The sequence below is a fragment of the Mesoplodon densirostris genome, chromosome 1, assembly GCF_025265405.1.
Source record: "Mesoplodon densirostris isolate mMesDen1 chromosome 1, mMesDen1 primary haplotype, whole genome shotgun sequence".
Taxonomy (NCBI): domain Eukaryota; kingdom Metazoa; phylum Chordata; class Mammalia; order Artiodactyla; family Ziphiidae; genus Mesoplodon; species Mesoplodon densirostris.
Genome location: NC_082661.1, coordinates 86,486,203 through 86,509,617, shown reverse-complemented (window position 1 = coordinate 86,509,617; position 23,415 = coordinate 86,486,203). Strand labels below are relative to the sequence as shown.

The 23,415-nt window shown below is 39.4% G+C and overlaps 1 protein-coding gene across 5 annotated transcripts in view; it reads left to right on the top strand.

Annotated features, from left to right (window-relative positions):
• The window catches only part of PRDM5 (PR/SET domain 5), a 216,247-nt gene that overhangs the window by 148,335 nt on the left and 44,497 nt on the right, over positions 1-23,415 (top strand). For all 5 annotated transcript variants that reach the window (XM_060105497.1, XM_060105496.1, XM_060105500.1 and 2 more), the window contains one exon: positions 16,677-16,762. In XM_060105497.1, coding sequence (XP_059961480.1) covers positions 16,677-16,762 — 86 coding nt within the window. The remainder of the gene's footprint in view (positions 1-16,676; positions 16,763-23,415) is intronic.

The window sequence follows — 23,415 nt, the reverse complement described above, 5'->3', positions numbered from 1 at the left end:
ATGGTGTAGTAAACATGCTATAATGTGAGCTGTTGCTGCCAGCTGTGCTGTGTGTTTTGTTTTTGTTATTCCTACTTGTATTTAATCACAGGTATTCATACTCCCTTAATATAAGGTCTGACCCTCTAGTCCCAGTGTCATCATCATCATCTTTTTTATAACCTTTAGCAGCAGCGTATAGATCACCTCTAGAACACTGATGAGGGTTTGCTGTCAAACAGGCTGGTTTGGGGTGAGTGAGGGTGCATGGACTGTGTGTTGCCATCATCGTTAGTGAAGGTGAATGTTTAGGGCTGTGCCTGGCAGGCAGCTCTGTAATTTATCATCCAGTTTCCTATGTTGGAATGACAGAGATGGCACTCTGCGGGTCAGCTGAAATAGTAGAGCATGTTCTCCCGTTGGTTTATAGCTTCTTAGGGTCAGTGAGAGCTGGGGTTAATTCCACAAGGGAATCCATGGACTGTGACATGAATTCCATCAGTCGTTCATAAATTATGAAAGAAATTCTAGGAACTGCTTTTGGGGTTTTAAAGCTCTGGGCCAGAAGGTTAATTACTTGCCTACAGTTCCAACCAACTTTCCGTGTTAATAGATACCGGCTGTGTTGGCCCTTCTGTTCTAGGCTTGCTTGCACACTGTTATTTGAATGTAGTAATAAATCACTGTCTTAGGAAATATTTAATTTTTTGGTAACTACCTGTGATCATCTTAGAAATAAAGAATTGGTATATCATGGTTTGATTATACTTGGATTTTAGCCACTGTTTTTCTTTCTTCTCTAATAGTTTTTCTAAAGGAATTTTTTCATTCTTTGTAGAATATTTGTCCAAAGTGAATACAAACAGTAGCTAAGTAACTATAAGGCAACAATTACAATTAGTCATAAACAAAAATAAACAATTAACAGTCATTGTAAACACAAATGAAAATTTAAACATGTCTTTTCACATTTTTATAATTAGATAACCCCTATATTTTGAGAGGGAATTTATTTTGCTATCTTTATTTTCTGAGGGGTTAATTACTAACGTTAGGTCAAATCACATATTCTTTTACCCACAGGTAATCTAAGAGTTAACAGAATAGTTGAGTATAGAATCTGCATAGAAATAGAAGATTTCCTCTATCCCCGCATCATACTTCAGAGATTGAGATTGAGAGCTTCAGATTTTCCCTAAGAAGTCTTACTCGTGGGTAGAGTCTTGAACTCTATGTATGATTCTTATTTTTTCAGTGTGATTTTGATACTTCAGATAATTTCTGATCAACCACATCAGTGGAATAAACATTTTTTCCTCTTTTCTGTATTTATCTCTTCCCTGGTTGACTTTGGGCTAGTAACAAGCATATATAACAACTTAAGAGGGAGAGACATTCATTTTGACTTTCATTGGTAATGTGATTATCTTTTCTTTTTACTTTTTTCGAAAATATCAAAGGCCCTAGTTTTTTAATGCAAAAATTATAATGCTTATGTCAAGGTTAGTCATAGCCTGGGATATGGGGCACATAGGGAAGAGTGAGGGAGTGACATTGTCTTGGAATATAGTGTGATGAACAATCATCAAATGAATTAATAGTACAGTCACAGGGACCATGATAAGATGGATCATTTAAAATTTATCATCATTTATGTAACTATTTTTATCTTTTTTTTTTTTTTTGATCTACTGGGATCCTCAAAAACAGAAGTGGCCTATGCAATGATTTTCATTATTGAAACTGTATTTCAGCAGCTTTATTGGTAAATTATTAGCTAATATTATCAATAGCTGCTTCTTTTAAATCTGGAACACAGCATTTTTTGTTTTTTTTTTTTTTTAGTTTAGGAAAACTGAAGGAGATTTGATTGCCTCTGATATGTGCGTTCTCCTACCATTGCTACCATGTTTCCCCCCAAGAACAGCTTCTCTGTGTGTTGTTTTTCTGTAGTTCTGAATTGTGCCTCAGGCCTGGGGAAGGTTTTATAGCTTTTCTAGGTTTTGGATAAGAGACTAGTTTTCTGGGTTTCTTGCTGCTCACGGATTTATACTCTGCTTCTTCCTTGCTGGCCCTGTGAGCAGGAAGACCCCTCTGTGTGCAGGCACCTAAGGTTTAACTGCTTCATCACTGCATGACCACTCTTCACAAACTGTGCTCGTAAATACTGGGTTAAATAAAACTTCTGGTAGAAATTCCTAAAAACGGAAGACTACTGGGTGAAAAGATTAATGATTTTCCCACCAAAATCTGACTCCCTAACAGCAAAACCAGATCAGTGATTACCTTATTTTACTTACCAACCTTACTGTAAAGTGTCTCTTCACATAGCAGTGTGGAGAACTCATGTAGGAGTTTTTCTTTCTGGTCAGAACCTTTAAAACTCCCTCAGTGTCTGGATTGTGCTGAGGTTTCTCCTATTAAACAATCCACTTTGCTTCTGTCAGCACCCATATCAAGGACCTGAGGAAGGTGTCTTGCTCCCTTCAGACAAAATGACATGTAATGCGTGTCATTTACATACCTGGTTGGCCCAAGCCAGGGCATCCTGCGTAGGAAACCTTTTACTTTCTCTTCCTAGTTAACTGTTGTCCTTTCATATTCTGCATCTCATATCCTGTTTTGTCTGCATCAGTAAAACTGTTTTTTGTTTTGCCATCCACCTATAAGTAGGTCTGGCTCTTTATTATTTCAGACTAGAAAGTTAGTGGGCACATGGCTCTCCTATTTTTCTTCTTCCCAGGGAACCTCACCTCACTTGATTTGGCATCTTTTCAGAGATGAGGGTGGATACCGTAACTGAAGACTCTTAAGGAAAATAATGCATCTTTTACTGTTTTGGAGCTCCATAGAAACTTGCATTTTTTAAAAAAGACTCAATTTGTTTTGATCCAGGTGGCCAAAGCAAAGGTCCCCTCAGTCACCTTTTGATTTTTACATTTTATGGCCCACTTCCTTACAGTAGTAAACTCTTTAAACTTTTAAAAGTAGAATATCTCTGTAAATGTAAAGTTCAGATTTTGTTGTCTTTTTTTTTTGAAGATGGCAAGTGAAATGCCACAGGATTTGTTGAATAGTATTCCAAGACTAACAACGTGGGGTTCAGTGAGGTCAGTGGGGGTGTCGTGACTCTCTGTGGGGTTCAGTGAGGTCAGTGGGGGTGGGTGTCATGACTCTTTTTGCTGCAGAAGAAAAGTATTTCAGTTCATAGCAAGTTGCCAAGAATGAACTTGAGCTGCTCCCATTAGCCAGCATAGCATTTCGCTTCTCTCTGTGGTGCGCTGCTAATTTATTAGACGCTCCATAGGTTGAGGGGTCTGGAATGGTGGAATTGGAAAAAACGATTGGGTAGTGCTTACACAATTATATTTTTGGTTTAATTTTCATTTAGAATGAATGACTTTGATGTTTTGTAACAGTTTCCTTAGTCCACAATAGCAGAATAAGCCAGTCCCATGATATTTGTGAAAATCAAATATAAAGTTCTAAGCAATTCCTGTATAATATATATATTTTGAAGTTCAACCATGTGGAACCATCTTAGAGTATTTTTCATGAAACATACACTTCTGAGGTTTGCTTTTTCATTTGAAAGTGGCCATGTCCAAAACTTAATTTTAGAAAACTCAAAGTAAAAATTAAAACTATGGCTCCAAAATCCTTAAACATTATGTAATTTAGCTATTTAAACATTATTTAATTTGGATTAATCGAAAATAAGAGTCTGACCTTATTCCATCTTAAATTGCATTTTCTCTGTATGTACATTTTTTCATATTTTCAGAGATTTATGGGAGTTCCCTGAAATCTATATAGGTTTTTAAAAATATACTAACAGAATAAAAGTTAAAATTATTAAAATGCTTTCTGGAAATAGTCTGTTTTTATTTTAATCAAAATGTCTTAAAACATACATTATGTAGTAAACTTTTCCACTTGTTTAAAAATCTCTCAAAGTATAGGGCTCATTGGCCATACGCTTTTTAAAAAATTGTGGTAAAGGGACTTCCCTGGTGGTCCAGTAGTTAAGACTTCGCTTTCCAGTACAGGGGGTGTGGGTTCGATCCCTGGTCGGGGAGCTAAGATCCCATATGCCTCGTGGCCAAAAAACCAAAACATAAAACAGAAGCAATACTGTAACAAATTCAATAAAGACTTTAAAAATGGACCACATCAAAAAAAAAAACTTAAAAAAAATTGATTACAGTCAATATTACTAAGTTTTTTGCATTCAGGGTGTTTAGTGGTATGAAATGATATTTGATTTCTGAGCTTCTGATAGAGTGATCAAGTTCATATCTAAAATTAAATCCATGGTCTAAATTTAAGAATATCAAGATGTCTAACATAGGTATATCAAAGTTTGCAATATTTTTCTTTAGTAATTTCATGTTGTGTAAACATAGATCTTTAGAAAGGATTTGTTCAAGGTGGACGTTGGGGTGATTACATGACAGTAGCTGGATGTTCAGTGGTTTGGTGGCTTTAAGATCTTTCCTTTTATCATGAAGATTCATGCTAACCTGAATTCCCTTCACACATTTTTAAGATATTGTTTTAATATTAGTATGTTAATCCTTTAGTGAGGCCTGGAATTCTTCTGATGTGTTTAATTATATTGCACAAAATAATGGTAAAATCAATAAATTATAATACTAATGGCATATATTAAACTAGAATCAGATTTTTTTCCTATTGTTTTTGCCCATACTTGCCAGTGGATGGTTGTGGTCATAATGCATTTTCTTTGTAAAAGACTCAAGGTAACTTATTTGGGGACCAGCTAGACTCTGGTAAAGTCTTACATGTGGCACCCAGATGTACCCTTTCATTACCACCAGCTGCCTTTGGAAGGCTATCTGCAATTTTCTGGAGCTCTTTTCTGAATATCCACACAGCCCCTCTTGCATATTTCAAATACTTTTAAGCTTCTTCTGTCTCAGCTGTGCCAGCAGTGAGAATTTGGAGGCACCTATTTCAAGTCCAGTAAGCTAAAATGCTTCTAATTCAATGTTTAAGGGTTACAAAAAAGTGTGCTTGAATTGGCATCTAGGTACTACATTCATTCGATTCTTTTGCCTTTCCTAATGACCTTTTCCTGAGTCCTTTTCCTGTGCACTCCCACCAGAGGTCTTTCTTTTTTTTTTTTTTTTTTTTTTTTGCGGTACACGGGCCTCTCACTGTTGTGGCCTCTCCCTTTGCGGAGCACAGGCTCGGACGCGCAGGCTCAGCGGCCATGGCTCATGGGCCCAGTCGCTCCGCGGCATGTGGGATCTTCCCAGACCAGGGCACGAACCCGTGTCCCCTGCATCGGCAGGCGGACTCTCAACCACTGCGCCACCAGGGAAGCCCCAGAGGTCTTTCTTAAACCTATCTCCTTGTTTTATTTTCTTCCTACAGTGTCAGCATCTGGAATTATCTTATGTTTTTTTCTTAATGTTTACTTGTCTTTCTTATTACACTAGTAAAACTGAAGAGGCAGTGATTTTGTGAATCTATTCGCAACTGCATTCCCAAAGCCCAGGACAGTAACTAGAAGATGGTATGTGCCCAAACAATATCTATTTAATGAATGAATAAATTAGCTTCATGGACTACCTACTTTGTGGCACCTTGTAAAATCAGCTTAAAATCATCCTTCTACAGTTGTCATCATGTTTCTGTATGTTCCTTGATGTTTTTGAAGAAAACACAAGTGGACTTTAATGATATTCAGTGTCAGAACATAATTTAAAGAAAGAAGCAGATGCAAAGAACTCATCTGTTTTCCTTAGTTAAATGAGAAATATTTTTCTATTAAGTACACTTCAATATTATTTATGGTACTATGCTTATTGAATCTAACTACTGGTAGCTAAATCTCATAGTGTAGTATGGGATATTTAGCAGTACTGTTTTTCCCTTCTAAATGTTGAAGGTGGTTACCTATATGTAGTTCTCAAGGCATAGTTTAATATTATGTCAGTATTTGCATCCGCTTGGGATCTGCTTTGAGATATAACATACATTCCTAACCTGCCCCTGACTTTTTCCTGATGAGCTTTGGTAACTAAAAGAATGCCTGGGTGTACCAGTCAGAAAGATCTGGTTAATGTCAGCTGTAATTGCAAGAAGCAGAGTTTTTGTCAGTAACTTTAGGAAGTCTAACCTAATTTATATAAAATACTAGCCATATTATTAATTTATGTCATGGTATAAGAGTTAAAGATTAAGGGTTAAAATTCTGATTCCACTATTTAATAGCTATGTCATCTTGAGCAAATCACTTATCTTTTCTGTGCCTGCTTTCCTCATTTGTAAACTAGAGATATGAGTTCCTAGATCATAATGTTGTTACAGGAAATAAAATTACTAATATACCTTAAGTATTCTGAACCGTAGAACAGAGCCTACTGGTAGGCTCTGTGTGTTTCAGCTATTGCTTATATTATTTCCATTTACATTGGTTTTTAAGCTCAATTTTTTTAGCTAGTTTTACGATTAATTTTCATGTTAGTTAGAATTTGAACATTGCTGTGAGCCTATGCAAAATGTAAACGGTCAGTATCTAAATCTACCAGATATTTAAAAGTAATCATTACTTGGATTTGCACCATATTGTACATCAGAACCTATGTACTGGCAGTGTTCAATCAAGAAAAAAGATCTGTGTTCTTAGAGTTAACTCAAGAAAATTCCTGTTCATACCAAGATAATTTTATATGTAGACAAAAATATTTCCTGGAAACTTACTCATCACAATAACTTGCACTAATGAGGGAAAATATCACATGCATAATGTGAAAAAAAACCCTAAGAATATCAGCTTGTCTTTAATATGCAAATTAGACAAATAACTTTACTGTTTATCAGCATGTTGACTTATACACGTAACCTTCAGCTTTAGATTGTGTTAGGACAGCAGGTAGCTTTGTCCTCAGAGTCTAAGAGAGGCAGGCTTGCCCTAAACATGCTCCAGCCAAAAGGGTAGAGAGGGTAGCAGCTTAATGTAGCCTAGGCTCATTTGCAAACCTCATACTCTAGTTTTCAAATAACTTCTGTTTACTAAAGCCATTTACCCAGTGACATCCTTTAAAACTGGAGTTACATCCTGGGGTAGTGGAATGAATGAGTGGAGTGGGACTTACCCAAGTTTCCCAAACCTATCACCTCGGTATCGCTGGATCTCAGGGTTGGAATGGGGATGGGGTGGAAACACTGGCCGTCTAGAGCACCAGTTTCTCTCCTGAGCAGTCTACACAGGCCTCGCAGACCGCAGACAGACAGACAGACATCAGTGAAGATAATAATCGCCTCCATTATGAGCAGGGTGATTGTATGAGTGTGCTAGGACTGTAACAAAGCACCACAGAGTGGCTTAAACAACAAAAATTTGTTGTCCCGCTGTTCAGGAGGCTAGGTGTTGGCAGGACTGTGCTCCCTCTGAAGGCTCCAGGGAAGGATCTGTTCCAGGCTTTTCTTCCGGCTTCTGGTAGTTCCTTGCTGTGGCAGCATAACTCCACTCTTCACCTGGCATTCTCCCTGTGTTTGTCTGTCTCTCCAAGGCCATGTTCTTAAAAGGACACCAGCCATATAAGATTAGGGACCCAGGGTACTCTAGTAACATTTCCAACAGCCTATTTCCAGATACAGTCATATGCTGAGGTACTGGGGTTAGGACTGCAACATGTGAATTTGGGGGGTACAATTCAATCCGTAATAGGTGACCATGTTTTTATTGTCCCGGTTGGGTCACACGTGTAAGCGGAAGGGAGTGCTACTTGTCGTGTGGTAATTGGCATAGAGACTGCTTTAAACAAACCTGAATGTTTGGTGCCATTTTTCAGAGGTTCAGTGAGGTTTCATGACTTCCCCAGAGTTACACCTAGGAGAGGATGAGCAGTATTCAAACTCAGAACAATCAGATTCTAAAAGAGGAGAAGGGCTTCCCTGGTGGAGCAGTGGTTGCAGGGGACACGGGTTCGTGCCCCGGTCCGGGAAGATCCCACATGCTGCAGAGCGGCTGGGCCCGTGAGCCAAGGCCGCTGAGCCTGCACGTCCGGAGCCTGTGCTCCTCAACGGGAGAGGCCACAGCAGTGAGAGGATCGCGTACCGTAAAAAAAAAGAAAAAAAAAAAAAAAAAAAGAGGAGAAAAAGCTCATGTCTGTAGTGGAAATTTCTGTGTTATGACACCAGGTAAAATAGGGAATGAATTTGTTATGCTCCATTCTCTAAAATTCCTTAGTATTATCTATATTTCTCTCCTTGCTTAATCAGTTTTGGCAATCATGAAAGAAAATAATAATTCAATATACTACATTAGGTTTAATTAATATATAACCTGATGACTGTAAATCTTTGATTTTTTTTTTTTGCTGGCTATTCTATTGGTCTTTGGAGAGTAATATCACACATAAAGCTCTGTGATACAAAGAGAATAGCTGTGAATATTAAATTAATTTATGAAACAACTTTTCATGTCAACCACTTTACTGTTTGTTTATCATGCTTCATCTATTATCTAGATTGATTTGATTGTTAATAGATAAATAGGAATTAAACATTTTAGCATTCTTCTTATCACTAATGTAAAACATCTACTTTGAAAATCTAAAAAATTACTTTGCTTTCCATACTTTATGAAGAAGAAAATAAAAAATTATCTGGACTTGTATGATGCAGGAGTTATCTCCATGAGCATTAGCATCTTGCTGTTCTCTTCCCGTTCTTTTTCTCTGTGTGTGCATGGTTGAAGGTTAATGATTAAGGAATCAATTAATAATCGTTCCTGCTACTACTCCTTCTGCAGCTGATGCTCTTACTACTACTCCTGCTGCTGATGCCGTGAATATTATTTTCATTCTTGCCATCACCTTCAAGGGAAAAAGTTCTAGAAATATCAGAGAAGTGATATTAATATGACTTAAGAGGTTAGAGGTAGGGAGAAGTGAGTAAAAAAAGGGTATCTTGAATGGCTGTTTAAGTTTCTTTTTTGGTAGCTGGATGATTGTGGTATAACTAATCAGGACAGGATGTACAGGACACATAGGATCAGAGTCTAAAGCTCACGAATGCTGAATTTGAGTTGTTTTTGAGATATCCAAATGAAGATACCGGGTGGGTTTATGGATATCTCAAGACAGAGGTTCAACAGAGAGATTTGGAGTGAAGACAAACACATATTATCGACTTAAGGTTAAAATAAAATCATATTTTCATAGTTTTTCAAATAAATTGGACTCTAAGCCTTTGTTTTGTGTGTGTGTGAAAAGCCACACCTTCCCAGTTCACAACCATACTAAGATAAAGAATCCAGGTCGATTTACTTAGTGCAAAAGTTGATTTTGTCTCCCAGAAGAAATTGGCAAGTCTGGATAGTTCATTAAAGAGTCCTATTCTCGTTAGTGTTAGCATTGTTATGTTTAGGTTTTTGTTTTTGTTTTTTCTATCTTGGGTGGTTGTCATTCTCTCACAGTGCCCACTTCAGAGAGAGTTCAAAGGGAGTGACCTGGATGCTCCTCAAGGAGAGGCTGGGTATGTTGCTGAGCTGGGAGCTCTGCCCCAGTTGCTTCCATGTGATGTTACTGCCAACAGCACAGGGTTCAGAGAACAGGGCAAGGCCCCCTGTGCCATGCAACCTCCAGGCCCAGGAACGTGGCTGGACATTTTGTGAAGCAACTGGGGAGAGGTCAGGGAAGGCCATGATGAAAAGTGACCATTGGCTTGAGCCACTAGGAGCTCATTGCTGACCTGATGGCGTTTGCTGGCATAACTCAAGTAATATGTGATTGAACGAGAATGAGAATCAAATGGGATGTGAGAGAGCAGAGGATCGGCACACTGCTTGTCAAAAGGCCTGTCTCTGAGGAGAAGGAAATGAAAGAATCAATAAATGAAAGAATCAGTAAATGAAGGAATCAGTAAGTGAGTGATTCTGAGTTACTGTCCATTCTGAATAATTAGGCTTTGACCAGTGGGCAGCTTCAGATTCCTCCTGGACATTAAATTTTGTTATATTTTTGTCAGCTTACAGTAGAATTTTTTAGAAAGTGTGATGTGTATGAGTATGCTTGCTTTTCTTAAAAAAATGGTTTGGCTGTTTTCTAAATAATAATCTCTAGATATAACCTCTACTCAGTTATAACAGGAAATGGTTCTGTTTAACATATACCAATTTTATGAAGTTCTTTTAAACTCATCTCCTTAACTGAGATAGACTCTGAAATCTTTTTTTTTTAAACAGCTTTATTGAGGAATAATTCACATATCATACAATCTACCTAAAGTGTGCAATATATTGTTTTTAGTATATTCATAGATATGTGCAGCCATCCCTACAGTCAATTTTAGGACATTTTCATCTCCCTAAAAAGAAACACTTTACCCATTAGCTATCACTTCTGTGTTTCCCATCTCCACCCCCAGCTCTAGACAACCACTAATCTACTTTCTGTCCCTATTGTGGACTTCCATATGAATGGAATCATATAATATGTGGCCTTTTGTGTCTGGCTTCTTTCACTTAGGATAATGGCTTTTTTTTAAAATGTCTTTATTGGAGTATAATTGCTTTACAATGGTGTGTTAGTTTCTACTGTATAACAAAGTGAATCAGCTATACGTATACATATATCCGTATATCCCCTCCCTCTTGCATCTCCCTCTATGTGGACACAAAGCACCGAGCTGATCTCCCTGTGCTATGCTGCTGCTTCCTACTAGCTATCTGTTTTACATTTGGTAGTGTATATATGTCCATGATACTCTCTCACTTCGTCCCAGCTTACCCTTCCCCCTCCCCGTGTCCTCAAGTCCATTCTGTACATCTATGTCTTTATTCCTGTCCTGCCCTGAGGTTCTTCAGAACCTTTTTTTTTTTTTTTTTAGATTCCATATATATGTGTTAGCATACGGTATTTTTTTTTCTCTGACTTACTTCACTCTGTGTGACAGGCTCTAGATCCATCCACCTCACTACAAATAACTCAATTTTGTTTCTTTTTATGGCTGAGTAATATTCCATTGTATATATGTGCCACATCTTCTTTATCCATTCATCTGTCGATGGACGCTTAGGTTGCTTCCATGTCCTGGCTATTGTAATTAGTGCTGCAATGAAAAATGTGGTACATGACTCTTTTTGAATATGGTTTTCTCAGGGTATATGCCCAGTAGACTTGCTGGGTTATATGGTAGTTCTATTTTTAGATACTAAGGAACCTCCATACTGTCCTCCATACTGGCTGTATCAATTTAAACTCCCACCAACAGTGCAAGAGGGTTCCCTTTTCTCCACACCCTCTCCAGTATTTATTGTTTGTAGATTTTTTGATGATGGCCATTCTGACTGGTGTGAAGTGATACCTCATTGTAGTTTTGATTTGCATTTCTCTAATAATTAGTGATGTTGAGCATCCTTTCATGTATTTGTTGGCAATCTGTATATCTTCTTTGGAGAAATGTCTATTTAGATCTTCTGCCCATTTTTGGATTGGGTTGTTTTTTTAACATAGAGCTGCATGAGCTGCTTGTAAATTTTGGAGATTAATCCTTTGTCAGTTGCTTTGTTCACAAATATTTTCTCCCATTGTGAGGGTTGTCTTTGCGTCTTGTTCATGGTTTCCTTTGCTGTGCAAAAGCTTTTAATTTTCATTGGGTCCCATTTGTTTATCTTTGTTTTTATTTCCATTCCTCTAGGAGGTGGGTCAAAAAGGATCTTGCTGTGATTTTTGTCATAGAGCGTTCTGCTTATGTTTTCCTCTAAGAGTTTTACAGTGTCTGGCCTTACATTTAGGTCTTTAATCCATTTTGAGTTTATTTTTGTGTATGGTGTTAGGCAGTGTTCTCATTTCATTCTTCTACATGTAACTGTCCGGTTTTCCCAGCACCACTTACTAAAGAAGCTGTCTTTTCTCCATTGTGTGTTCTTGCCTTCTTTGTCAAAGATAAGGTGACCATATGTGCATGGGTTTATCTCTGAGCTTTCTATCCTGTTCCATTGATCTACATTTCTGTTTTTGTGACAGTACCATACTCTCTTTATTACTGTAGCTTTGTAGTATAGTCTGAAGTCAGGGAGCCTGCTTTCTCCAGATCCATTTTTCAATATCAAGATTGCTTTGGCTCTTCAGGGTCTTTTGTGTTTCCATACAAAGTGCGAAATTTTTTGTTCTAGTTCTGTGAAAAATGCCATTGGTAGTTTGATAGGGATTGCACTGAATCTGTAGACGGCTTTGGGAAGTCTGGTCTTTTTCACAGTGTTGATTCTTCTAATCCAAGAACATGATATCTCTCCATCTGTTTGTATCATCTTTAATTTCTTTCATCAGTGTCTTAGGGTTTTCTGGATACAGGTCTTTTGTCTCCTTAGGTAGGTTTATCCCTAGGTATTTTATTCTTTTTGTTGCAGTGGTAAATGGGAGTGTTTCCCTAATTTCTCTTTTAGATTTTTCATCATTAGTGTATAGGAATGCAAGAGATTTCTGTACATTAATTTTGTGTCCTGCTACTCTATCAAATTTATTCAGTACCTCTAGTAGTTTTCTGGTACCATCTTTAAGATTCTCTATGTATAGTATCATGTCATGTGCAAACAGTGACAGTTTTACTCCTTCTTTTCCAATTTGGATTCTGTTAATTTCTTGTTTTTCTCTGATTGCTGTGGCTAAAAATTCCAACACTATGTTGAATAATAGTGGTGAGAGTGGGCAACCTTGTCTTGTTCCTGATCTTAGAGGAAATGGTTTCAGTTTTTCACGATTGAGAATGATGTTGGCTGTGGGCTTGTCATATATGGCCTTTATTATGTTGAGGTAGGTTCCCTCGATGCCTACTTTATGGAGTGTTTTTATCATAAATGGGTGTTGAATTTTGTCGAAATGTTTTTCTGCATCTATTGAGATTGTCATATGGTCTTTCTCCTTCAGTTCGTTAATATGGCGTATCACGTTGGTTGATTTGCTTATATTGAAGAATCCTTGCATTCCTGGGAGAAACCCCACTTGATCATGGTGTATGATCCTTTTAATGTGCTGTTGTATTCTGTTTGCTAGTATTTTGTTGAGGATTTTTGCATCTGTGTTCATCAGTGATATTGGCTATAGTTTGTGACATCTTTGTCTGATTTTTGTATCAGGGTGATGGTGGCCTCGTAGAATGAGTTTGGGAGTGTTCCTCTCTCTGCTGTATTTGGAAGAGTTTGAGGAGGATAGGTGTTACCTCTTCTCTAAATGTTTGATAGAATTTGCTTGTGAAGCCATCTGGTCCTGGACTTCTGTTTGTTGCAAGATTTTTAATCACAGTTTCAATTTCAGTGCTTGTGATTGGTCTGTTTATATTTTCTATTCTTCTTGGTTCAGTCTTGGAAGGTTGTGCTTTTCTAAGAATGTGTCCATTTCTTCCAGGCTGTCCATTTTATTGGCATATAGTTGCTTATAGTAATCTCTCATGATCGTTTGTATTTCTGCAGTGTCCATTGTTACTTCTCCTTTTTCATTTCTACTTCTATTGATTTGAGTCTTCTCCCTTTTTCTTGATGAGTCTGGCTAATGGTTTATCAATGTTGTTTATCTTCTCAAAGACTCAGCTTTTAGTTTTATTGATCTTTGCTATCGTTTCCTTCATTTATTTTTCATTTATTTCTGATCTGATCTTTATGATTTCTTTCCTTCTGCTAACATTGGTGTTTTTTGTTGTTGTTCTTCTTCTTTCTCTACTTGCTGTAGGTGTAAGGTTAAGTTGTTTCTTTGAGATGTTTCTTGTTTCTTGAGATAGGATTGTATTGCTATAAACTTCCCTCTTAGAACTTCTTTCGCAGCATTCCATAGGTTTTGGGTTGTTGTGTTTTCATTGTCAATATTTTGTAGGTATTTTTTTATTTCATCTTTGATTTCTTCAGTGATCTCTTGGTTATTTAGTAGTGTATTGTTTAGCCTCCATGTGTTTGTATTTTTTACAGATTTTTTCCTGTAATTGATCTCTAGTCTCATAGCATTGTGCTCAGAAAAGATACTTTATATGATTTCAGTATTCTTAAATTTACCTAGTCTTGATTTGTGACCCAAGATATGATGTATCCTGGAGAATGTTCTATGAGCACTTGAGAAGCAAGTGTATTCTCTTGTTTTTGGATGGAATATCCTATAACTATCAATTAAGTCCATCTTGTTTAATGTATCATTTAAAGCTTGTGTTTCCTTATTTATTTTCATTTTGAATGATCTGTCCATTGGTGAAAGTGGGGTGTTAAAGTCCCCTACTATGATTGTGTTACTGTCGATTTCCCCTTTTATGGATGTTAGCATTTGCCTTATGTATTGAGGTGCTCCTATGTTGTGGTCATAAATACTTAAAATTGTTATATCTTCTTCTTGGATTGATCTGTTGATCATTATGTAGTGTCCTTCTTTGTCTCTTGTAATAGTCTTTATTTTAAAGTCTATTTTGTCTGATATGAGAATTGTTACTCCAGCTTTCTTTTGATTTCCATTTGCATGGAATTTCTTTTTTCTTCCCCTCACTTTCAGTCTGTATGTGTCCTTAGGTCGAAGTGGGTCTCCTATAGACAGCATATATACAGGTCTTGTTTTTGTATCCATTCATCCAGGCTGTGTCTTTTGGTTGGAGCATTTAATCCATTTACATTTAAGGTAGTTATCGATATGTATGTTCCTATTACCATTTTCTTAATTGTTTTGGGTTTGTTATTGTAGGTCTTTTCCTTCTCTTGTGTTTCCCACTTAGAGAAGTTCCTTTAGCATTTGTTGTAAAGCTGGTTTGGTGGTGCTGAATTCCCGTTTCTTTTGCTTGTCTGTAATGGTTTTAATTTCTCCGTTGGATCTGAATGAGATCCTTGCTGGATAGAATAATGTTGGTTGTAGGTTTTCTCCTTTCATCACTTTAAATATGTCCTGCCACTTCCTCCTGACTTGCAGACGTTTTCCTCAAAGATCAGCTCTAACCTTATGGGGATTCCCTTGTATATTATTTGTTTCTTTTCCCTTGCTGCTTGTAGTTTTTCTTTGTATTTAATTTTTGATAGTTTGATTAATGTATGTCTTGGCGTGTTTCTCCTTAGATTTATCCTGTATGGGACTCTCTGCCCTTCCTGGACTTGATTGACTATTTCCTTTCCCATAATACAGAAGTTTTCAACTATAATCTCTTCAAATATTTTCTCACTCTCTTTTTTTTTCCTCTTCTTCTTCTGGGACCCCTATAATTCAAATGTTGGTGCATTTAATGTTGTCCAGAGGTCTCTGAGACTGTCCTCAATTATTTTCATTCTTTTTTCTTTATTCTGCTCTGCGATAGTTATTTTCACTATTTTATCTTCCAGGTCACTTATCCATTCTTTGGCCTCAGTCATTCTGCTATTGATTCCTTCAAGAGAATTTTTAATTTCATTGATTGTGTTGTTCATCTTTGTTTGTTTGCTCTCTAGTTCTTCTAGGTCCTTGTTAAACATTTCTTGTATTTTCTCCATTCTGTTTCCAAGATTTCGGATCACCTTTAGTATCATTACTCTGAATTCTTTTTCAGGTAGACTGCCTATTTCCTCTTCATTTGTTTGGTCTGGTGGGTTTTTACCTTGCTCCTTCATGTGCTGTGTATTTCTCTCTTTTCTCATTTTGCTTAACTTACTGTGTTTGGGGTCTCCTTTTCGCAGGCTGCAGGTTCGTAGTTCCCATTGTTTTTGGTGTCTCCCTGCAGTGGGTGAGGTTGGTTCAGCGGGCTGTGTAGGCTTCCTGGTGGAGGGGACTAGTGCCTGTGTTCTGGAGTATGAGGCTGGATCTTGTCTTTCTGGTGGGCAGGACCACGTCTGACGATGTGTTTTGGGGTGTCTGTGGACTTATTATGATTTTAGGCAGCCTCTCTGCTAATGGGTGGGGTTATGTTCTGGTCTTGCTAGTTGTTTGGCATAGGGTATCCAGCACTGTAGCTTGCTGGTCATTGAGTGGAGTGGGCTGTTAGCATTGAGATGGAGATCTCTGGGAGAGCTTTCACCGTTTGATATTACGTAGATCTGGGAGGTCTCTGGTGGACCAGTGTCCTGAACTCGGCTCTTCCACCTCAGAGGCTCAGGCCGGACACCAGGCCGGAGCACCAAGACCCTGTCAGCCACATGGTGTATAGCACAGGCAACTCTTCTCGGGGCTCCGTGATGATCTGCTAGTATTGGTAGGCCTCCTGCAGACGCAGGGGATGTCTGTGGCTCACCGCAGGGACAAGGACACTGGCAGCAGAAGTTCTGGGAGGTCCTCCTTGGCATGAGCCCTCCCGGAGTCTGCCATTAGCCCCACAAAAGAGCCTTTAGCCTCTGAAATCTTTTTTAAAAAACAAAGTATCAGTGAAACAGTGTTCCCTATAATGTGCAGTATAGTGACAGAACAAATTGACTGATACAAAATCTTTTTAACAGATTCTTAAAATTAGGAGATTTAATTTGGGCCCAAATATTAAAAGGAAAATGGAGCGAGCCTGAATGTTGCTTGTTTCTGAGTGCTGGAATTGCTCTGGGCTCACAGCCTCTCCGCAGGAGGGAAAGCCTCCTCCACCACCCTGAACTGCCCCAGGTGTTGGTCCTGCTGTGCCTGAGCCTTTTCTTGGCAATGCAGGAGTGTTTGTGGTGGCCAGGATCTGGTGCGGGAGGAGTGACAGTACATGCCTGCTTTGCTGCTTTAGATTTTTCTGACGGGAAGCTTTCCTTTATCTTGTAGGTGAGCGTCCCTATCAATGCCCTTACTGTGAAAAAGGATTCAGTAAAAATGACGGGCTGAAGATGCACATTCGTACTCACACCAGGGTAAGATTATATTCTCTCTCATTAATATTTATTATAAAATCCATACTTATTTTGAAAAGTTTTAACTTTACTTGAGAAAATAAATGCGGTATATCCAAAATCATATGTTTATATTTATGATGAACATTTGGGAATAATTTTTTTAGACACAACAGTGAAAGAAACAGAAATTGCAACTCCCAAACCATCCCCATTCTTTGAATTGTGAACCAGTTTTTAGGAGTGATAGGAATTATAAATGACAAACTGCCAAGTAAATAGAATGTAGCATTTTAATACTGAAAAATATAAGGATGCTGTCTGGCAGAGGATTTGCCAGTAATGCAAATGCCAGCACTTCTTTTTTTTTTTTTTTCTTTTTCGGTATGCGGGCCTCTCACTGTTGTGGCCTCTCCCGTTGCGGAGCACAGGCTCCGGACGCGCAGGCTCAGCGGCCATGGCTCACGGGCCCAGCCGCTCCGCGGCATGTGGGATCTTCCCAGACCGGGGCACGAACCCGTATCCCCTGCATCGGCAGGCGGACTCTTAACCACTGCGCCACCAGGGAGGCCCATGCCAGCACTTCTTGAACAGAGGTGCGCCTGTCAGCATGTGGCCATTAATTAATGCATATGAGCAAGTATATTTGCCAGCAAGACATTGGAAATAATCTGAATTATCATGGGAGGTGACAAACGAGGAAGGACAGCTTCCTGCTCTGCAGGGCGTGCCTGGTGCTGACTTTCCTCCTTTTTTCCGAGGAAACCCTTTGTGCCTCTGCTGTCAGCACCTCTCACTGGACTGTTGTCATTCTGTTATTTATGGCTTTTTCAGACTCAAGCATCTGCCTCACATGCTAGAAAAATAAATGAGTGGCTCACCTTCCACGCAGCTACATTTCTTACCTCACTGTTCCGTTTAGGACACAATTAGATACTTTACGTGAACTTTCCACTTGAAAATTTGATGTTTTTAAATAGCTCTTCTTTATTTTGCTCTTTCCCATCTTTTCGCTGCATTACCTTTCACACAGCTCTATTCAGCTTGGTCTTTTAAAAGTGCTTATGGTCTGTATGTAAATGCCGTATTTTTTTGAATTTTAAGAGACATGCCTGATCCCCTTAAGAGCAATTCTAATTTAGACTTCTCCTGGATTTCGCTTTTTACCTGAGCTGTAAAATGAAACTTTAGAGAAAACCCGTAATAATAATACCTTTCCAGTGTAATAATATGCTAGCTTTCCACTTCAGTTCTGTAGGCCGTAAAAGATAACCTCTGAGGTCCTGTTAAGAAAATACTCCTCTTTGTGGTGGAGGAGAGAGGAGGCTTCTGTGTTCATTAGAGCAAGTCCACATTGCGTTTCTCATATGATATAAAATGTCATATTCATAGTAATGGATATTAGGAGCTGGAGTAATGGCTAAATATAAAATTCCTTCATAGACCATAAAGGATTAGACAAATGTTACTGTTCACAACATGACTTAAATGTACATACTCAAAATATTTATTTCACAGCGAGCCCTATTAAAGAGGTTTAAGTTAGTTTAGTTTAGGAGGTTGTTTTATGTGTGTGCAGTTGTCACAGTAGTGCCAATAATGTGTTTTAAAGATATCACCCTACAGGCAAAGGAGCCCTGGTTTCTCTTATCAAAACTCATGAGGTTAACCAAAATCTGGTAGTCTATAATTATACCTCAGAAGAGGCTGTTCAGATTACTGCAGAGAAAAAATTACCTTTTGTGTTTTCTCAAGAAAGGGTGATATGATATTTCCAATTCACCTATTTTGGCTTTTACTTTGTTTTAATATAAAGTTTATTAATGAGAATAATACTAATAGTTAAATACAAAGGCCACTAAATCACATGCCAGGTACGATAGTCTAGAAGTTCACATTTATTAATTCATGTAAGCCTCACAACAATTCATTAATGCGTTTAACAATTCACTTAAGCCTCTACGAGGTAGGTCTTATTATGATCTCTTCTTTAAAAATGAGAAACTGAGGCACAAGCAAGTGAGTAGCAGAGTCGAGCTTGGAACCCAGGTAGTCTGGCTTCAGAGACCACCCCCTCACTTACTGTGCACACGCTACATGCCTTTTATTCAATTAATTCAATTAAATATTTTCTCATTCCACTGACTCTGATATACCTTCCTGTATATTTTCAAACTAAGCAAACTGCAGTAATGAACCCAGAAGTTCATTTAAAATTTATTTAAAAGTCTCATGTTCCTTTGAATATTTGGGCCTTGAGTCCAGGATCCCGGAATGCCTCAGGGTGTCCAGGTTCTGGTGGTATCTTTTTAGCAGCTCTCAGGCACTGACTTCACAAAAAGAAAACAAATCCCAGCCTGTGACTAAGGGAACACCAGAGAAGGCCTCGACTAGAAGCCCCAAGATTTTAGACAGAATCCCATACAATTAGTAGAGAGTACTAGCAAAGGAAGAGGGTAAAGAGATACAAAGAGGCCTTTTGGGTTTTGCTTCAAACCCTTTTAAATTTTTTCTTTTTCACTCATTATTTATACAGACTGCATCATTTTGAAATCCTATTTCCTAAGCATTACAGATATTCTTAGCATATCAGTGCAACTTTTCAAAAGCTAGTTAAGGTTATTAGCTAATGCAATCAAATTAACATCAAGAACCAAAAGAGACTTTTTAAAAAGCATTGTAGGGGCTTCCCTGGCGGCGCAGTGGTTGGGAGTCCGCCTGCCGATGCAGAGGACACGGGTTCGTGCCCTGGTCCGGGAGGATCCCACGTGCCGCGGAGCGGCTGGGCCCGTGAGCCATGGCCGCTGAGCCTGCACGTCCGGAGCCTGTGCTCCGCAGCGGGAGAGGCCACAGCAGTGAGAGGCCCGCGTACCGCAAAAAAAAAAAAAAAAAAAAAAAAAAAAAGCATTGTAGAGGAACAGTCTCTGAAAGCTTATATTTTTCCAATATTTGGGTTTGTAAGACTCAATTCAAAAGATAACATTACGTTTCGACTGTAACACTTTTCAGCTTCAATCTTTTATTCACCTTACATTTAGTATTTAGATAGCTCGAACTCCAGACATTTTTTTTTGTCCTTATATCAAAAGCTTTTAATTCCATTACAGCAACAACTGTATCATTCAGCAGGTTGCGTCTTTGAGAAGTTTTGGTGAGACAACACAAAATTGCCTGCCACGCCAGCCCCCCAGATTTGCATTCTGTGAAACTGCACAGACGCCTTAGGGAAGGAACACAGAGTCCTTCATTTTGGGACTTATTTATTGGATCCAGCAAGGGCCCCAAGTGTGGGAGATGATTTTGCTAAAATCTAAATTTTGCTCAAAGGCTAAACAATCGTTAGTCTTTCACGGAGAGGCCAGGACTCAAGGCGAGGGCAGGTAATTTATTCATTTCCTACAATATATTCTCTTTATTTTTGGTTTCCAGCACTTAGACTATGATGTACTAGATATGTCCCTCTTTATTCATCCTGCTTATATTTCTGGCTTATTATTACTAAATTTGGGAAACTTCGCAGCTTTTTTCCCCAAATATTTCTTTGGTCCCATTCTATTTCTCTTTTTCTAATAAGGTGCCAGTTACATATGTTAGAATGTTTGATATTGTCCCATAGCTCTTGGTAGTTCTGTTCTGTTTGTCTCTTTGTATCTTTGTGTTTCTAATTTCTAATTTCTCTTGGAGGGTTTTCAGTTTCACTGATTCTTTCCTCTACTGTGCTCAGTCTGCACATTGAAGGATTTCATCTTTGATATCATCATGTTTTTCATTTCTAATATTTCCATTTGGCTTTTTAAAAATAGCTTCCATGTCTCTGTTGCAGTTGCCCATTTGTTCATGCATGTTGTTCACCTTATTACTGGATTCTTTGACAATATTAATTATAGTTATTGAAATTCTCAGGTAGTTCCACCATCTGGACCATCTTCCAGTCTTGTGTCCTCTATTCTGTCTCTTGGTAACGGGTTGAGGGAGGGTTTGCTTTTTGTGCGTCACACAGAATTTTGATTGAATGCCTATTATTGTGTGTGAAAGAATAGTATAGATTGAGGTAAATACTATTTATGCCTGGAAGTAGGCACACCTCTTCTTCTGCCAGGCCCTTGATACGAGAGGTTGAGCTAATCCAGTAAGTAGTTACGCTGGCTTTGGGTTATGTTGTTGCTATAGTTACCTTAGGCCTTCATCTCCTCCCCCGGTGGTCTGCCATTTCCATGATCGTAGTGGGAGGCCTGGAGGGCCAGGGGATTCCACAGTAGTTCTGCTCCATCATCAGGTTTTAGCAGACCCTGCATGTCTTTGCCACAGAAGTGGTCTTTGCCTTTGCCTGTCGGCTGGTGCTTGTTACTCAGCACTAGACTTGAGTGGGGCAGGGGGTAGGCTTGGTGTGAGCTTCAGTGAGGGTGTTAGCCTTGTGAGCAGTTCCTTATCTCTCTCTGTAGGTTCTCTCCTCATCTACCTTCTCGTTTGGGTGATGAAGGAAACAGCTTGGGGAAGGAGTAGGGCCTCTTTAGGGTGGGGTTGGACAGGTGTCTTAGTCTGGACACTGTGGCTTCAACCAAGACTTATAAAACAGCCTCAGTTGATAATATTAATTTTCCCAGGACTTTTAGGCTTGGAGATGCTCCAGACATAGTTCCAGGACCATCCACCCCCCCACCCCATCTCAGTTGTCTTTTGTCTAAAAGGTCTTCTTGACCACCCTAAACTATATCTGAGGTATAAATGTCACTTCTTAACTCTTTATGTGTCATATCTCAAGTCCATTTTAGTACATTATACTTAGGAACTATAGATCACGTGAAAATCATGGACCTCAGGTTTATATTGTTAAGACACATCGAGCGAAAACACTTGCTGTCAGTGAGTTAACATAAGTGCTCATAAGTATCCATTTTGTAAACATTAAGTTCAAAGAAATTGTTTTTTGTAACCTGTTACCACAGAAAGCTTCATGTCCTGTTTAATCACTTTTGATGTTCAACATGGAAAACACCTGGACCAATTAGAAAGTTATTTCGGAAACCTTGCCTTTGGAACACCAGTTAAAACACCCAATTGGCTTACACAGGTTTCAGGGTTCTAGGATCACAGCTGAGTCTCCAGCCTTGTTTGTAGGAACAACCAGATTAGTTATTAAAAATATTAAAATGGAATTAATTGCCAGTGGGTAAAAGTAATGGCAAGTCTCTTATGTCATTTTTATATTTTGTTAATTTTCTTTCGTGAAACTTCCTGTCCCTGATCCTTAGGCAGTTCAGATTTTTGGCGGGTTTACAAATGTGTGCACATTGCACTTTCTTTAGACACCTTGTAGTGAGACCCTGGGTCTCCAAGGCCAGACTGGAGTGGGTGTCTTGGACATCAGGCAGTTCTGGATTTATCTGGAGGCTTTGGGGCGGTACAACGTTGTAGCAACTTGTAAAGTATGCAAAAATTCAGACCAGAGCATCCAGCTGGTGAATCATGTGGGAGCAATGTAAGCTTGATGTTGAAGGAAAAAGAAGAGAGTTAATTTCTTATGGGTGAAGATGGAGGAGGAGGAGGATTGAGCAGTGGATGTCAAGGGGAAGAAGAGGCAAGAAGGAGCTCCCTAGCTCCAGGAGCATGGGATAGAATTTCTCAAGGTAGCCTTGGTTAAGAACAGAACGAGGTCTTTTAAGGAAGAGAGTCAGCTTGGAATCCTCATGAACACATTATGAGGCATGCCTAAAAGACTTAGGAGACAGATGCAGAAGCAAGTCTGCTGAATCAGGTAGCGGGTAGGCGAGTTGATTCCAGAAATGCTAGAGAGAGGGTGGTGTTTGAGCTGAGCTCTGAGGACGGTGGAGGGAGGGTATGCTGGGCACATGTAACCACATGGACAAAGTGAGAGCAGTACGTACAGACCCAGTTAGGGTGGCCTGTCCCCTGGAACCAAGTCCGAGGATGCACGTTGAAGTCTGACTGCAGCTGAGACAGGCTAGCACCGAGGAGTTGGTCTGAATCCTGGAAACATATCTTGTTTTGAGTGGTGTGTCTTACTTTGAGGGGTGGGTCACATCGTCGGCTCTCTTTTTGAAAGGTTGCTCTGAAGTCATCCTTGAGAGTGAACTGAGGCAGGACTGGAGGCGGGGGCCCCGAGGCAGACATGCTGGAAGCGGCTGAACGAGACAGAGCACCCACACCAGGCAGCCTTGGGATTTGAAAGGAGGGAACTTGCATGAGAGACACCTTTGAAAGAGTCTCGACAAAGTCTGGGCGTGTAGTACACGTAGGTGGTGAAAAGTAGGGAGGGGGCTGAACCTGAGATCTTAGAAGGGGCGCTTTGGGGGATGGGGAGGTCCCACAGACAGGAAGAGTAGGTAGTCGATTTAGAGAGAGAGAAAGTGGAGGAGAGGAAGGTGTTGCCGGGTCCATACTTGTGCAGGCTAAGTACATGAAGAACATGCTCAGCTATTTCTGTTTGTTTTTTGGGTTTTCTTGCGGTACGCGGGCCTCTCACTGTTGTGGCCTCTCCCGTTGCGGAGCACAGGCTCCGGACACGCAGGCTCAGCGGCCATGGCTCACGGGCCCAGCCGTTCCACGGCATGTGGGATCTTTCCAGACCGGGGCACGAACCCGTGTCCCCTGCATCGGCAGGCGGACTCTCAACCACTGCGCCACCAGGGAAGCCCGCTATTTCTGTTTTTATA